Source organism: Danio aesculapii, chromosome 10 (genome assembly GCF_903798145.1).
Source record: "Danio aesculapii chromosome 10, fDanAes4.1, whole genome shotgun sequence".
Taxonomy (NCBI): domain Eukaryota; kingdom Metazoa; phylum Chordata; class Actinopteri; order Cypriniformes; family Danionidae; genus Danio; species Danio aesculapii.
Genome location: NC_079444.1, coordinates 46,032,386 through 46,049,885, shown reverse-complemented (window position 1 = coordinate 46,049,885; position 17,500 = coordinate 46,032,386). Strand labels below are relative to the sequence as shown.

General features: G+C 31.6%; 3 protein-coding genes across 3 annotated transcripts in view; 2 read left to right on the top strand and 1 right to left on the bottom strand.

The window, feature by feature from the left end:
- The window catches only part of LOC130235969 (membrane-associated phosphatidylinositol transfer protein 2), a 26,204-nt gene extending 25,720 nt beyond the window's left edge, over positions 1-484 (top strand). The window contains exon 14 of the mRNA XM_056466497.1: positions 1-484. This exon is cut by the window's left edge and continues 1,442 nt beyond it. The gene's annotated coding sequence lies outside the window, so the exon portion shown is untranslated.
- The window catches only part of LOC130235967 (uncharacterized), a 2,018-nt gene extending 459 nt beyond the window's left edge, over positions 1-1,559 (top strand). Inside the window, exon 2 of the mRNA XM_056466496.1 lies at positions 964-1,559. Coding sequence (XP_056322471.1) covers positions 964-1,336 — 373 coding nt within the window. The 3' untranslated portion in view covers positions 1,337-1,559. The remainder of the gene's footprint in view (positions 1-963) is intronic.
- Positions 1,560-5,607: 4,048 nt separating this feature from the next.
- Positions 5,608-17,500, bottom strand: part of LOC130236566 (kinesin-like protein KIF2A) — a 31,246-nt gene continuing 19,353 nt past the window's right edge. The window contains exons 18-21 of the mRNA XM_056467295.1: positions 15,860-15,995; positions 15,669-15,770; positions 6,753-6,888; positions 5,608-6,528 (exon numbers count right to left, since the gene is read on the bottom strand). Coding sequence (XP_056323270.1) covers positions 6,443-6,528; positions 6,753-6,888; positions 15,669-15,770; positions 15,860-15,995 — 460 coding nt within the window. The 3' untranslated portion in view covers positions 5,608-6,442. The remainder of the gene's footprint in view (positions 6,529-6,752; positions 6,889-15,668; positions 15,771-15,859; positions 15,996-17,500) is intronic.

Here is a 17,500-nt window from a genome sequence, read left to right as displayed (position 1 = left end):
CACACACACACATGAAGTGTGGACCACTGGCTGATCTGAATGTGGACCACTGAACTACAGCCACAGTCTGGACACTGCTGATAACTGTTCAATCATCACACACACACACACACACACACACACACACACACACATATACAGACACAGATACACACACAGAGAGAGAGAAACACACACATACAGACACATATTCAATACACACAGAGATACACACTCCCTGACACACACATTCTCTCAGATGTGCACACAAACACACACACATTCAAACATACACAGGGAAAGACACATACACACTTTCTCACACACAAAAGGCACACACTCCCGACAAACATTCCTTCAGTCGCGCACACAAACACAGAGAGAGACACACACACACACACTAATGCACACATTATCCAACACACACTCACACACTTTCCCTCTCTCACACTCTCACGGTCATACTAACACACACACACACACACACACACACACTTACACACACTTACACACTCACAGATAAACACTTAAACACTCTCATACTCTCTCTCTCTCTCTCTCTCACACACACACACACACACACACACACACACACACACACACAGTAGACGCAAGTGTGTTCTCTCTCCACAGTGAGTGCTGCAGGGCTCTGCTGTAGGCCGAGTGTGTTTTCTCTCTCTCCGCACACACACACACTCTTTAGTCCTGTGCATGTGAGTGTGGTGCGCTCTTCCCCACACTACAGCCCCCCTTCTGCTCCTCCTCCTCCTACTCCTCCTCCTCCTGCTTCTCCTCCTTCTACTTCTCCTCCTCCTCCCCTGCTCCTCCTCTTGCTGCTCCTCCTCTTGCTCCTCCTCCTTCTGCTCCTCCTCTTGCTCCTCCTCCTGCTTCTTCTCCTCCTGCTCCTCCTCCTGCCCTCTTTCCTCTTGCTCCTCCTCCTGCTCCTCCTCCTCTTGTTCCTCCTCCTCCTCCTGTTCCTCCTCCTCCTCTTGTTCCTCCTCCTCCTCCTGCTCTTCCTCCTCCTCCTCTTCCTGCTCCTCCTCTTGCTCCTCCTGCTCCTCCTCTTGCTCCTCCTGCTTCTGCTGCTCCTTCTTCTCCTCCTGTTCCTTCTCCTCCTGCTGCTCCTCCTCTTGCTCCTCCTCCTTCTTTTGCTCCTCGTCCTGCTCCTCCTCCTCTTGCTCCTCCTGCTCCTCCTCTTGCTCCTCCTCCTCCTCTTGCTCCTCCTCCTCCTCCTCCTGCTCCTCCTCATGTTCCTTCTGCTCCTCCTCTTGCTCCTCCTCCTGCTCCTCCTCTCCTCCTCCTCCAGGGTTGTAGAGTTGTGCAGATCTCCAGATTGATGGTGGACAGCGCAGGCTGAACTCCTCCAGCTTCACCCAGAGTGCTGCGTGACGGCGGTACATCAGCACACGTGTAGACGAGCGGATCTGCAGTGTGTGTCATCAGCTGATATTAATATTCTGATCAATCATGTTATCTGTTGCCAAACGCTTTTCTGCTGTAGAACTGAGGCAGAGTCCTCCTCCTCCTCCTCCTCATGTGTGTAACTGTATGTTCTGTGGATTAAATACAGTTGGACAGCTGCTCTCGCCTCCTGTCTTATATTCACACGCACAACGTTATCCAGAGTTTATTACTGCCATATTTATTTACTCCATACATGTACATACAAACCTGTTTTTCTATCAGCATTTTCTTTTTTTGGGTCATGTGATTTTTTGTCGTTATTTTTTTATTTTTTTTGTCACATGATTTTTTTGTTACGTGATTTTTTTGTCATGTGATTTTTTTTGTGATTTTTTTGTCACATGATTTTTTGTTACGTGATTTTTTTGTCATGTGATTTTTTATTGTGATTTTTTTTTTGTCATGTGATTTTTTTGTCATCTGATTTTTTTTGTTACGTGATTTTTTTGTTACGTGATTTTTTTGTCATGTGATTTTTTTTGTGATTTTTTTGTCACATTATTTTTTTGTTACGTGATTTTTTTGTCATGTGATTTTTTGTCGTTATTTTTTTATTTTTTTTGTCACATGATTTTTTTGTTACGTGATTTTTTTGTCATGTGATTTTTTTATGTGATTTTTTTGTCACATGATTTTTTGTTACGTGATTTTTTTTGTCATGTGATTTTTTATTGTGATTTTTTTTTTGTCATGTGATTTTTTATTGTGATTTTTTTTTTGTCATGTGATTTTTTTGTCATCTGATTTTTTTTTGTTACGTGATTTTTTTGTTACGTGATTTTTTGTCATGTGATTTTTTTATGTGATTTTTTTTGTCACATGATTTTTTTGTTACGTGATTTTTTTGTCATGTGATTTTTTTTGTCATGTGATTTTTTTGTCATGTGATTTTTTTTGTTACGTGATTTTTTGTCATGTGATTTTTTTATGTGATTTTTTTGTCACATGATTTTTTGTTACGTGATTTTTTTGTCATGTGATTTTTTATTGTGATTTTTTTTTGTCATGTGATTTTTTTGTCATCTGATTTTTTTTGTTACATGATTTTTTTGTCATGTAATTTATCACATGATTTTTTTGTCATGTGATTTTTTTTGTTACATGATTTTTCTGTCATGTAATTTATCACATGATTTTTTTTGTCATATGATTTTTGTGATTTTTTTTGTGATTTTTTTTTTTGCCATGTGATTTTTTTGTTACGTGATTGTTTTACGTGATTTTTTTTTTGTTACATGATTTTTTTGTCATGTAATTTTTTATCACATGATTTTTTTGTCATATGATTTTTGTGATTTTTTTTATGTGATTTTTTTTTGCCATGTGATTTTTTATCACATGATTTGTTTTGTCATGACTTTTGTGATTTTTTTATGTGATTTTTTTGTTACATGATTTTTTTTGTCATATGATTTTTGTGATTTTTTTGTGATTTTTTTTTTTTTGCCATGTGATTTTTTTTGTTACGTGATTGTTTTGTTACGTGATTTTTTTTGTCATGTGATTTTTTTTTGTCATGTAATTTTTTATCACATTTTTTTGTCATGTGATTTTTTTGTTACGTGATTTTGTTTGTTACGTGATTTTTTTTTGTCATGTGATTTTTTTCATATTTATTTACTCTATACATGTACGTTGTCTTGAGAAGAAAACCTGTTTTTCTATCGGGATTTTCTTTTTTTGTCATGTGATTTTTTTGTTACGTGATTATTTTGTCATGTGATTTTTGGGATTTATTTTTATGTGATTTTTTTGCCATCTGATTTTTTTTGTTACATGATTTTTTTGTCATGTAATTTATCACATCATTTTTTTGTCATATGCTTTTTGTGATTTTTTTTATGTGATTTTTTTTTTTTGCCATGTGCTTTTTTTGTTACGTGATTGTTTTGTTACGTGATTTTTTTTGTCATGTGATTTTTTTAGTCATGTAATTTTTTATCACATTTTTTTTTGTCATGTGATTTTTTTATGTGATTTTTTTTTTTTGTCGTGATTTTTTTATCACATGATTTTTTTGTCTGGATTTTTTGTCATGTAATTTTTTATAACATGATTTATTTTGTCATGATTTTTTTGTGATTTTTTTAATGTGATTTTTTTTTGCCATGTGATTTTTTTGTTACATGATTTTTTTGTCATGTGATTTTTTTTTGTCACGTGATTTTTTTTGTCATATGATTTTTGTGATTTTTTTTTTATGTGATTTTTTTTTTTTGCCATGTGCTTTTTTTGTTACGTGATTGTTTTGTTACATGATTTTTTTTGTCACGTGATTTTTTTAGTCATGTAATTTTTTATCACATGATTTATTTTGTCGTGATTTTTTTGTGATTTTTTTATGTGATTTTTTTTTTGCCATGTGATTTGTTTTGTTACATGATTTTTTTGTCATGATTTTTGAGATTTTTTTTATGTATTTTTTTTTTGCCATGTGATTTTTTTGTTACGTGATTGTTTTGTTACGTGATTTTTTTTTTGCCATGTGATTTTTTTTGTTACGTGATTTTTTTTGTCATGTCATTTTTTTCACATTTTTTTGTCATGTAATTTATCACATGATTTTTTTGTCATATGATTTTTGTGATTTTTTTTATGTGATTTTTTTTTTTGCCATGTGCTTTTTTTGTTACGTGATTGTTTTGTTACGTGATTTTTTTTGTCATGTGATTTTTTTAGTCATGTAATTTATCACATTTTTTTTTGTCATGTGATTTTTTTTTTGTTGTGATTTTTTTTATCACGATTTTTTTGTCTGGATTTTTTTGTCATGTAATTTTTTATAACATGATTTATTTTGTCGTGATTTTTATGTAATTTTTTTTTGCCATGTGATTTTTGTTACATGATTTTTGTGATTTTTTTTTAAATGTAATTTTTTTTTTGCCATGTGATTTTTTTTTTTGTCATGTGATTTTTTTTTGTCATGTGATTTTTTTGTCATGTGATTTTAGTGATTTTTTTTGTCATGTGATTTTTTTGTCATGTGATTTTAGTGATTTTTTTTGCCATGTGATTTTTTTGTCATGTGATTTTTTTGTTGCGTGATTTTTTTTGTCATGTGATTGTTTTGTTATGTGATTTTTTTTTGTCATGTCATTTTTTATCACATGATTTTTTTTTGTCAGGTTTTTTTTGTCATGTAATTTTTTTGTGATTTTTTGTTATGTGATTTTTTTTTTGCCATGTGATTTTTTTTTGTGTTTAGATTTTTTTGTCGTGATTTTTTTGTCATGTGATTTTTTTGTTATGTGATTTTTTTGTGTTTAGATTTTTTTTGTCGTGATTTTTTTGTCATGTGATGTTTTTGTTACGTGATTTTTTTGTCACGATTGTTTTGTTATGTGATTTTTTTTGTCATGTGATTTTTTTTGTCATGTGATTTTTTTTGTCACATGATTGTTTTGTTATGTGATTTTTTTGTCATGTTTTTTTAATCACATTTTTTGTCGGGATTTTTTTGTCATGTAATTTTTATAACATGATTTATTTTGTCATGTGATTTTTTTTGATATGTGACTTTTTGTTATGTGGTTTTTTTGTTATGTGATTTTTTTTGTTATGTGATTTTTTTGTAACTTGATTTTTTTTGTCATGTGATTTTTTTGTCACGTGATTTTTTTGCCATGTGATTTTTTTTGTTATGTGATTTTTTTTGTTATGTGATTTTTTTTGTCATGTGATTTTTTTTTGCCATGTGATTTATTTTATGTGATTTTTTTTTGTTTAGATTTTTTTGTCTTGATTTTTTTGTCATGTGATTTTTTTTTTTGCTAATGTGATTTTATTTGCTTTTTTAATCACGATTTTCTTTTTTGTGTCATGTAATTTTTGCTCATGTGATTTCATTTTTTTGCTTGCGATTTTATTTTATTTATTTTTTTTTCTCTCATGATATTTTTAACTCGTGATTTTGTTTCATGTGATTTTTGCTCAAGATTTTTCTTTTTGGTCATGTGATTTTTGTTGCTAGCGATTTTTTTTTTTTTACTCGTGATTGGTTTGCTTATAAGTGACTTTTTTGGGGAGGGGTCACTGTGTGATTTTCTTATTTAGTCTTCCCTTTAGTGTGATTTTAGTTTTTTGATCAGTTTGTGTTGAACTTGAATCCTCAGAGTATCTTCATTTCTCTGCTGTATTGAGCTTCACAAACACACACAGAAGTTTTCCAAATGCTCTTTACTTTAGCACACTGAAACACTGATCCAGAGTCTGTTTATCACAGAGTGCCGCTGCAGTGAGACCGAGTCATGGACAGCGGTTATAAAAACACTGATGCGGTAGTAAATAACACTGTAAACAGGACATTCCCTTCTGCTGTAAAGAAAACACTGACTTCAGGATCCTCTGCTGACAGAAAGACGGAGCAGCAGAGCAACTTCATTAGACTTTTGCTTTCTTCAAACAGTGATTTCAAAGTCATTTCAATGTTTTTAAGGGTCATTTGAGGCAAACAAAAAAAACTAACTGTCAGCAGTACATGTGAACATCAGCAATACTTCAAAAAAGCAAATCCCAATGTCAGCTCTAAAATCAATGATACTGTGATCTTCACAGGTTATTTTGACTCAGCAGCTGAAATAGTGCAGTGTTTTACTCTCTCCTGAAGATCTTTACATTATTTCATCTTTTATATGTGAATATTTGAGCAAATCTGTCAGACCTGTGCCCTGCTGCTTCACCAAAACACACAAAGAAAAATAAGCTATTGACAATTAAAAATGACAGAAATGTTATTACAAATGTAAAAACTATTTAGATTTTAAAATAATAATAAAATAAAGCCATGTTAAAAGCATGAGTGTGTGTTGCAGAGTACTGGTGTTGGAGCATCTCCTTCACTCATGAACCTGTAGATTTACAGTAATCAGCTCTGTCTGTTGACAGTGAGCCTGTTCCTCTAACACACAGTTCATCTTTATATTTATATATATGTACAGAGAAAGTTTGCAGTATGTACAGCTCATGCATCAGCCGGCACCAGGCATGCTGGGATTGCTCAGAGCACTCGCGGGCGTTTGGGGTCGATCTGTTTACTGGCCTGCTCCTCCTCCTGCAGGGCTGAGCGGAACGACTTCACTTTATCTGATACACACACAGACACACACAGGTTTCATTTTTAAGAACTTTAGGGCTGCAAATAATCTTGTATATTAGAGGAGTCACTTTAAACACACACACATCTGAATCTGCATAAGCATGCTGAATATTTGACATTGCTACATCATGTTCATGTCCTTAACAAACAATAAGAAAACAGACCTGAAATATGAGCTGCGTTAATGTTCATACAAGTGTGTAAATCTGACCTCTGAGCTCAATCAGCACGTCGATCTTCTGATCCAGGATCTGCTCTAGCTGCGTGGCGAACGACTCCACATCATAATCCACCTCCTCCGTCATCTCCAGCAGAACCTTCTCATCCTCCAGCCAACGGATCGACTCCTGCACACACACACACACACACACACACAAACACGCGTGCAAACATACAAACACACAGTGAGAAAGATTACATGATTTCTGCATATTATTATTAGTAAAATGAACACGCTTAAGTATGATTAAAGTGAGAAAGATAACATTTTTCATGATTTGACACGATTATTAAAAATATGAAACAGTAAAATGAACACGCTTAAGTATGATTAAAGTGAGAAAGATAACATTTTTCATGATTTTGACACGATTATTAAAATATGAAACAGTAAAATGAACACGCTTAAGTATGACTAAAGTGAGAAAGATAACATTTTTCATGATTTTGACACGATTATTAAAAATATGAAACAGTAAAATGAACACGCTTAAGTATGACTAAAGTGAGAAAGATAACATTTTTCATGATTTTGACACACGATTATTAAAATATGAAACAGTAAAATGAACACGCTTAAGTATGACTAAAGTGAGAAAGATAACATTTTTCATGATTTTGACACGATTATTAAAATATGAAACAGTAAAATGAAGACGCTTAAGTATGACTAAAGTGCGAAAGATAACATTTTTCATGATTTTGACACGATTATTAAAATATGAAACAGTAAAATGAACACGCTTAAGTATGACTAAAGTGAGAAAGATAACATTTTTCATGATTTTGACACGATTATTAAAATATGAAACAGTAAAATGAACACGCTTAAGTATGACTAAAGTGAGAAAGATAACATTTTTCATGATTTTGACACGATTATTAAAATATGAAACAGTAAAATGAACACGCTTAAGTATGACTAAAGTGAGAAAGATAACATTTTTCATGATTTTGACACGATTATTAAAATATGAAACAGTAAAATGAACACGCTTAAGTATGACTAAAGTGCGAAAGATAACATTTTTCATGATTTTGACACGATTATTAAAATATGAAACAGTAAAATGAACACGCTTAAGTATGACTAAAGTGAGAAAGATAACATTTTCCATGATTTTGACACATGATTATTAAAATATGAAACAGTAAAATGAACATGCTTAAGTATGACTAAAGTGAGAAAGATAACATTTTTCATGATTTTGACACGATTATTAAAATATGAAACAGTAAAATGAACACGCTTAAGTATGACTAAAGTGAGAAAGATAACATTTTTCATGATTTTGACACATGATTATTAAAATATGAAACAGTAAAATGAACACGCTTAAGTATGACTAAAGTGAGAAAGATAACATTTTTCATGATTTGACACACGATTATTAAAAATATGAAACAGTAAAATGAACACGCTTAAGTATGACTAAAGTACGAAAGATAACATTTTCCATGATTTTGACACATGATTATTAAAATATGAAACAGTAAAATGAACACGCTTAAGTATGACTAAAGTGAGAAAGATAACATTTTTCATGATTTTGACACGATTATTAAAATATGAAACAGTAAAATGAACACGCTTAAGTATGACTAAAGTGAGAAAGATAACATTTTTCATGATTTTGACACATGATTATTAAAATATGAAACAGTAAAATGAACACGCTTAAGTATGACTAAAGTGAGAAAGATAACATTTTTCATGATTTTGACACACGATTATTAAAATATGAAACAGTAAAATGAACACGCTTAAGTATGACTAAAGTACGAAAGATAACATTTTCCATGATTTTGACACATGATTATTAAAAATATGAGACAGTAAAATGAACACGCTTAAGTATGACTAAAGTGAGAAAGATAACATTTTTCATGATTTTGACACGATTATTAAAATATGAAACAGTAAAATGAAGACGCTTAAGTATGACTAAAGTGAGAAAGATAACATTTTTCATGATTTTGACACGATTATTAAAATATGAAACAGTAAAATGAACACGCTTAAGTATGACTAAAGTGAGAAAGATAACATTTTTCATGATTTTGACACGATTATTAAAATATGAAACAGTAAAATGAACACGCTTAAGTATGACTAAAGTGAGAAAGATAACATTTTTCATGATTTTGACACGATTATTAAAATATGAAACAGTAAAATGAACACGCTTAAGTATGACTAAAGTGAGAAAGATAACATTTTTCATGATTTTGACACGATTATTAAAATATGAAACAGTAAAATGAACACGCTTAAGTATGACTAAAGTGAGAAAGATAACATTTTTCATGATTTTGACACGATTATTAAAATATGAAACAGTAAAATGAACACGCTTAAGTATGACTAAAGTGAGAAAGATAACATTTTTCATGATTTTGACACGATTATTAAAATATGAAACAGTAAAATGAACACGCTTAAGTATGACTAAAGTGAGAAAGATAACATTTTTCATGATTTTGACACGATTATTAAAATATGAAACAGTAAAATGAACACGCTTAAGTATGACTAAAGTGAGAAAGATAACATTTTTCATGATTTTGACACGATTATTAAAATATGAAACAGTAAAATGAACACGCTTAAGTATGACTAAAGTGAGAAAGATAACATTTTTCATGATTTTGACACGATTATTAAAATATGAAACAGTAAAATGAAGACGCTTAAGTATGACTAAAGTGAGAAAGATAACATTTTTCATGATTTTGACACGATTATTAAAATATGAAACAGTAAAATGAAGACGCTTAAGTATGACTAAAGTGAGAAAGATAACATTTTTCATGATTTTGACACGAATATTAAAATATGAAACAGTAAAATGAACACGCTTAAGTATGACTAAAGTGCGAAAGATAACATTTTCATGATTTTGACACGATTATTAAAAATATGAAACAGTAAAATGAACACGCTTAAGTATGACTAAAGTACGAAAGATAACATTTTTCATGATTTTGACACGATTATTAAAATATGAAACAGTAAAATGAACACGCTTAAGTATGACTAAAGTGAGAAAGATAACATTTTTCATGATTTTGACACGATTATTAAAATATGAAACAGTAAAATGAAGACGCTTAAGTATGACTAAAGTGAGAAAGATAACATTTTTCATGATTTTGACACGATTATTAAAAATATGAAACAGTAAAATGAACACGCTTAAGTATGACTAAAGTACGAAAGATAACATTTTTCATGATTTTGACACATGATTATTAAAATATGAAACAGTAAAATGAACACGCTTAAGTATGACTAAAGTGAGAAAGATAACATTTTTCATGATTTTGACACACGATTATTAAAAATATGAAACAGTAAAATGAACACGCTTAAGTATGACTAAAGTGAGAAAGATAACATTTTTCATGATTTTGACACGATTATTAAAATATGAGACAGTAAAATGAACACGCTTAAGTATGACTAAAGTGAGAAAGATAACATTTTTCATGATTTTGACACGATTATTAAAATATGAAACAGTAAAATGAACACGCTTAAGTATGACTAAAGTGAGAAAGATAACATTTTTCATGATTTTGACACATGATTATTAAAATATGAAACAGTAAAATGAACACGCTTAAGTATGACTAAAGTGAGAAAGATAACATTTTTCATGATTTTGACACATGATTATTAAAATATGAAACAGTAAAATGAACACGCTTAAGTATGACTAAAGTGAGAAAGATAACATTTTTCATGATTTGACACACGATTATTAAAATATGAAACAGTAAAATGAACACGCTTAAGTATGACTAAAGTGACGAAAGATAACATTTTCCATGATTTTGACACATGATTATTAAAATATTAAACAGTAAAATGAACACGCTTAAGTATGACTAAAGTGAGAAAGATAACATTTTTCATGATTTTGACACGATTATTAAAATATGAAACAGTAAAATGAACACGCTTAAGTATGACTAAAGTGAGAAAGATAACATTTTCATGATTTTGACACATGATTATTAAAATATGAAACAGTAAAATGAACACGCTTAAGTATGACTAAAGTGAGAAAGATAACATTTTTCATGATTTTGACACGATTATTAAAATATGAAACAGTAAAATGAACACGCTTAAGTATGACTAAAGTGAGAAAGATAACATTTTTCATGATTTTGACACGATTATTAAAATATGAAACAGTAAAATGAACACGCTTAAGTATGACTAAAGTGAGAAAGATAACATTTTTCATGATTTTGACACATGATTATTAAAATATGAAACAGTAAAATGAACACGCTTAAGTATGACTAAAGTACGAAAGATAACATTTTCCATGATTTTGACACATGATTATTAAAAATATGAAACAGTAAAATGAACACGCTTAAGTATGACTAAAGTGAGAAAGATAACATTTTTCATGATTTTGACACGATTATTAAAATATGAAACAGTAAAATGAACACGCTTAAGTATGACTAAAGTGAGAAAGATAACATTTTTCATGATTTTGACACATGATTATTAAAATATGAAACAGTAAAATGAACACGCTTAAGTATGACTAAAGTGAGAAAGATAACATTTTTCATGATTTGACACACGATTATTAAAAATATGAAACAGTAAAATGAACACGCTTAAGTATGACTAAAGTACGAAAGATAACATTTTCCATGATTTTGACACATGATTATTAAAAATATGAGACAGTAAAATGAACACGCTTAAGTATGACTAAAGTGAGAAAGATAACATTTTTCATGATTTTGACACGATTATTAAAATATGAAACAGTAAAATGAACACGCTTAAGTATGACTAAAGTGAGAAAGATAACATTTTTCATGATTTTGACACATGATTATTAAAATATGAAACAGTAAAATGAACACGCTTAAGTATGACTAAAGTGAGAAAGATAACATTTTTCATGATTTTGACACGATTATTAAAATATGAAACAGTAAAATGAACACGCTTAAGTATGACTAAAGTACGAAAGATAACATTTTTCATGATTTTGACACGATTATTAAAATATGAAACAGTAAAATGAACATGCTTAAGTATGACTAAAGTGAGAAAGATAACATTTTTCATGATTTTGACACGATTATTAAAATATGAAACAGTAAAATGAACACGCTTAAGTATGACTAAAGTGAGAAAGATAACATTTTTCATGATTTTGACACGATTATTAAAATATGAAACAGTAAAATGAACACGCTTAAGTATGATTAAAGTGAGAAAGATAACATTTTCATGATTTTGACACGATTATTAAAATATGAAACAGTAAAATGAACACGCTTAAGTATGACTAAAGTGAGAAAGATAACATTTTTCATGATTTTGACACGATTATTAAAATATGAAACAGTAAAATGAACACGCTTAAGTATGACTAAAGTGAGAAAGATAACATTTTTCATGATTTTGACACGATTATTAAAATATGAAACAGTAAAATGAACACGCTTAAGTATGACTAAAGTGAGAAAGATAACATTTTTCATGATTTTGACACGATTATTAAAATATGAAACAGTAAAATGAAGACGCTTAAGTATGACTAAAGTGAGAAAGATAACATTTTCATGATTTTGACACGATTATTAAAATATGAAACAGTAAAATGAAGACGCTTAAGTATGACTAAAGTGAGAAAGATAACATTTTTCATGATTTTGACATGAATATTAAAATATGAAACAGTAAAATGAAGACGCTTCAGTATGATTAAACTGAGAAAGATAACATTTTTCATGATTTTGACACGATTATTAAAAATATGAGACAGTAAAATGAACACGCTTAAGTATGACTAAAGTACGAAAGATAACATTTTTCATGATTTTGACACGATTATTAAAATATGAAACAATAAAATGAACACGCTTAAGTATGACTAAAGTGAGAAAGATAACATTTTTCATGATTTTGACACGATTATTAAAATATGAAACAGTAAAATGAAGACGCTTAAGTATGACTAAAGTGAGAAAGATAACATTTTTCATGATTTTGACACATGATTATTAAAAATATGAGACAGTAAAATGAAGACGCTTAAGTATGACTAAAGTACGAAAGATAACATTTTCATGATTTTGACACATGATTATTAAAATATGAAACAGTAAAATGAACACGCTTAAGTATGACTAAAGTGAGAAAGATAACATTTTTCATGATTTGACACACGATTATTAAAAATATGAAACAGTAAAATGAACACGCTTAAGTATGACTAAAGTACGAAAGATAACATTTTCATGATTTTGACACATGATTATTAAAAATATGAAACAGTAAAATGAACACGCTTAAGTATGACTAAAGTGAGAAAGATAACATTTTTCATGATTTTGACACGATTATTAAAATATGAAACAGTAAAATGAACACGCTTAAGTATGACTAAAGTGAGAAAGATAACATTTTTCATGATTTTGACACATGATTATTAAAATATGAAACAGTAAAATGAACACGCTTAAGTATGACTAAAGTGAGAAAGATAACATTTTTCATGATTTTGACACATGATTATTAAAATATGAAACAGTAAAATGAACACGCTTAAGTATGACTAAAGTGAGAAAGATAACATTTTTCATGATTTGACACACGATTATTAAAAATATGAAACAGTAAAATGAACACGCTTAAGTATGACTAAAGTACGAAAGATAACATTTTCCATGATTTTGACACATGATTATTAAAAATATGAGACAGTAAAATGAACACGCTTAAGTATGACTAAAGTGAGAAAGATAACATTTTTCATGATTTTGACACGATTATTAAAATATGAAACAGTAAAATGAACACGCTTAAGTATGACTAAAGTGAGAAAGATAACATTTTTCATGATTTTGACACATGATTATTAAAATATGAAACAGTAAAATGAACACGCTTAAGTATGACTAAAGTGAGAAAGATAACATTTTTCATGATTTTGACACGATTATTAAAATATGAAACAGTAAAATGAACACGCTTAAGTATGACTAAAGTACGAAAGATAACATTTTTCATGATTTTGACACGATTATTAAAATATGAAACAGTAAAATGAACATGCTTAAGTATGACTAAAGTGAGAAAGATAACATTTTTCATGATTTTGACACATGATTATTAAAATATGAAACAGTAAAATGAACATGCTTAAGTATGACTAAAGTGAGAAAGATAACATTTTTCATGATTTTGACACGATTATTAAAATATGAAACAGTAAAATGAACACGCTTAAGTATGACTAAAGTGAGAAAGATAACATTTTTCATGATTTTGACACGATTATTAAAATATGAAACAGTAAAATGAACACGCTTAAGTATGATTAAAGTGAGAAAGATAAAATTTTCATGATTTTGACACGATTATTAAAATATGAAACAGTAAAATGAACACGCTTAAGTATGACTAAAGTGAGAAAGATAACATTTTTCATGATTTTGACACGATTATTAAAAATATGAAACAGTAAAATGAACACGCTTAAGTATGACTAAAGTGAGAAAGATAACATTTTTCATGATTTTGACACGATTATTAAAATATGAAACAGTAAAATGAACACGCTTAAGTATGACTAAAGTGAGAAAGATAACATTTTTCATGATTTTGACACGATTATTAAAATATGAAACAGTAAAATGAAGACGCTTAAGTATGACTAAAGTGAGAAAGATAACATTTTTCATGATTTTGACACGATTATTAAAATATGAAACAGTAAAATGAACACGCTTAAGTATGACTAAAGTACGAAAGATAACATTTTTCATGATTTTGACACGATTATTAAAATATGAAACAGTAAAATGAACACGCTTAAGTATGACTAAAGTACGAAAGATAACATTTTTCATGATTTTGACACGATTATTAAAATATGAAACAGTAAAATGAACACGCTTAAGTATGACTAAAGTGAGAAAGATAACATTTTCATGATTTTGACACGATTATTAAAATATGAAACAGTAAAATGAAGACGCTTAAGTATGACTAAAGTGAGAAAGATAACATTTTTCATGATTTTGACATGAATATTAAAAATATGAAACAGTAAAATGAAGACGCTTCAGTATGATTAAACTGAGAAAGATAACATTTTCCATGATTTTGACACATGATTATTAAAATATGAAACAGTAAAATGAACATGCTTAAGTATGACTAAAGTGAGAAAGATAACATTTTTCATGATTTTGACACGATTATTAAAATATGAAACAGTAAAATGAACACGCTTAAGTATGACTAAAGTGAGAAAGATAACATTTTTCATGATTTTGACTCGATTATTAAAAATATGAGACAGTAAAATGAAGACGCTTAAGTATGACTAAAGTGAGAAAGATAACATTTTTCATGATTTTGACTCGATTATTAAAAATATGAGACAGTAAAATGAAGACGCTTAAGTATGACTAAAGTACGAAAGATAACATTTTCATGATTTTGGCATGAATATTAAAAATATGAAACAGTAAAATGAACACGCTTAAGTATGACTAAAGTACGAAAGATAACATTTTCATGATTTTGGCATGAATATTAAAAATATGAAACAGTAAAATGTATTAAATCAGCCATGTATTAAAAGACAGTTATTTAAGATTTTGGCACGTAATTAAAATGAACTTTATAAAATATGACTAAAGTGAGAAAGACACAGTTATTGATGATTAGAGTCCTGCGTTGTTTACGTCACTGCTGTATAACCTTCATTTCACTCATGAGTATGCTTATTTTCATTGTAAATACTGGATTAATATTAGCCTACTGGATGGTTTTAGTCATGTGTAATATTTACGCTGCTTGTGATCTTAACCCTGTCTGAATAAAGCCTTATAAACATCGCAAACAAACCTGGAACACGGCGCGGTGGTCCTCCAACACCTGCTCCTCCATCTCCACCAGCTGAGACACCACCTCATGGAAGGTGAAGAGCTGCGGGGACACTTCCTCTTCCTGTCAGAGTCACATGACCAGAGCAGCATTACAGGGTTGTGTGTGTGTATTTGTGTATATGTGTACATGTGTGTGTGTGTGTGTCCTACGTTTTGTTCACAGAGCAGTTTGAGATCGTCTCTCTGTGGTGAGCTCCCCATTCCCCACTGTGCCTCCATAACCTCGAGCTGAGACCCAACCCGACTGTCTGGCAGCACCCCGGGGTCCAGGACCAGCTCCTTCATCCTGCGCAAAACACACATACACATACAGAATTAAAAATATACACAAACAGAAACACACACACGTGCATGCACACACATACGCAAAGATAGATGCACGCATACTGAATTCTGCCCTTTTGTGTGTGTGTATGTGTGTGTGTGCATGTGTGTGTGTATTTGTGTGAATGCTAAGGATGCCACAGTACTTAATATAATACTTCCAAGAGTTCACACTGTCTGATCTCAGGTAGGTCTCGAGAACTCCACAAAAGGCATTTTCTCGGGATAGCAACAGCAAATTAAAGACACCCCCCAAAAGGCAAGAAAGAGAAAAGCGTTTTCCGGCTGCTGGATATAATGATGAGGAAGGTAAGAAAAGGCAGATGGCTACTGCGGGAGTCGAAGCTCGGGTAACCCTCCTGCGGAAATCAGATCTGGGTGGGGGACTCCTGTAGGAGTCAGGGAAAGGAAGGGGACGATGAAGACTCCTGCGAGAGTCGAAGCTTGGGGTAACTCTCCTGCAGGAGTCAGATCTTGGTGGGGGACTCCTGTAGGAGTCAGGGAAGGGGAGGGGACAGTGAAGACTCCTGCGGGAGTTGTAGCTCAAGGTAACTCTCCAGCGAGAGTCAGATTTGGGTGGAGGGATCCCATGAGGGTCAGGGGGAGGGATGGACAGGGAAACTACTGTGGGAGACGAGGCCGGGAGGGACTGTGGGAGTTGAAGCTCTGGAAAATACTCCTGCAGGAGTCAGAGCTGAGGGAAATGGAGGTGAGGGAGAGAATAGCAGAGTCGTGCTCATGCTGAGGGTAGGAAAAGGGAGAAGATGATAAGGAAGAGGAGGGGAAGAGTGTGGCAAAGTCATGCTCGCGCTGGGTAGAAGAGGAAGAGGAGAAAGAGGTGGAGTCATGCTCATGCTGGAAGGAAGATGAAGAGGAAAGAGTGGCGGAGTCGTACTCATGCTGAAAAGGTAGAGAGGAGAGAGTGGCGTGCTCATGCTGAGGTGAAAGTAGTGGAGTGGTGCTCGAAGCCGGAAGGATGGGAAGGAAGAGGTGGCAGAGTCGTGTTCAAGGCTGGAAGGAAGAGCAAGAAGAAGAAATGGCAGGGTCATGCTCGTGCCCTTAAACGCAGGTAGATGGGTGGCGGCTTGTTAGAGTCTGCTGGGCCCTTTAGTGGCTGCCTCCATTCTGAATGAGTGCCTGGAATATGATTCTGGGGGGGGGAAGCCTGAAAGGCAGAGGACATCTTTTAGGTGTTTCTGAAGCCAAAAGCGAGTTACGAGACGATTGGCATCACCAACATATAGGGGGAAAGTGGGTTGAAATGTTCGGATCTCCTAAAATGTAGTAGCCTAAAATATTAGTTTATAAAAACATCACGAAGTGTTCGGTACCACCTCCACAATACACATATGGGTTTTAAGAGTCACACACACACACACACACACACACACACACACAGCGCTGAACATAACTCAAACGTCTAGTTTCAGTCTTAGATTAGAAATAAACTGAAATGTGAATCATCTG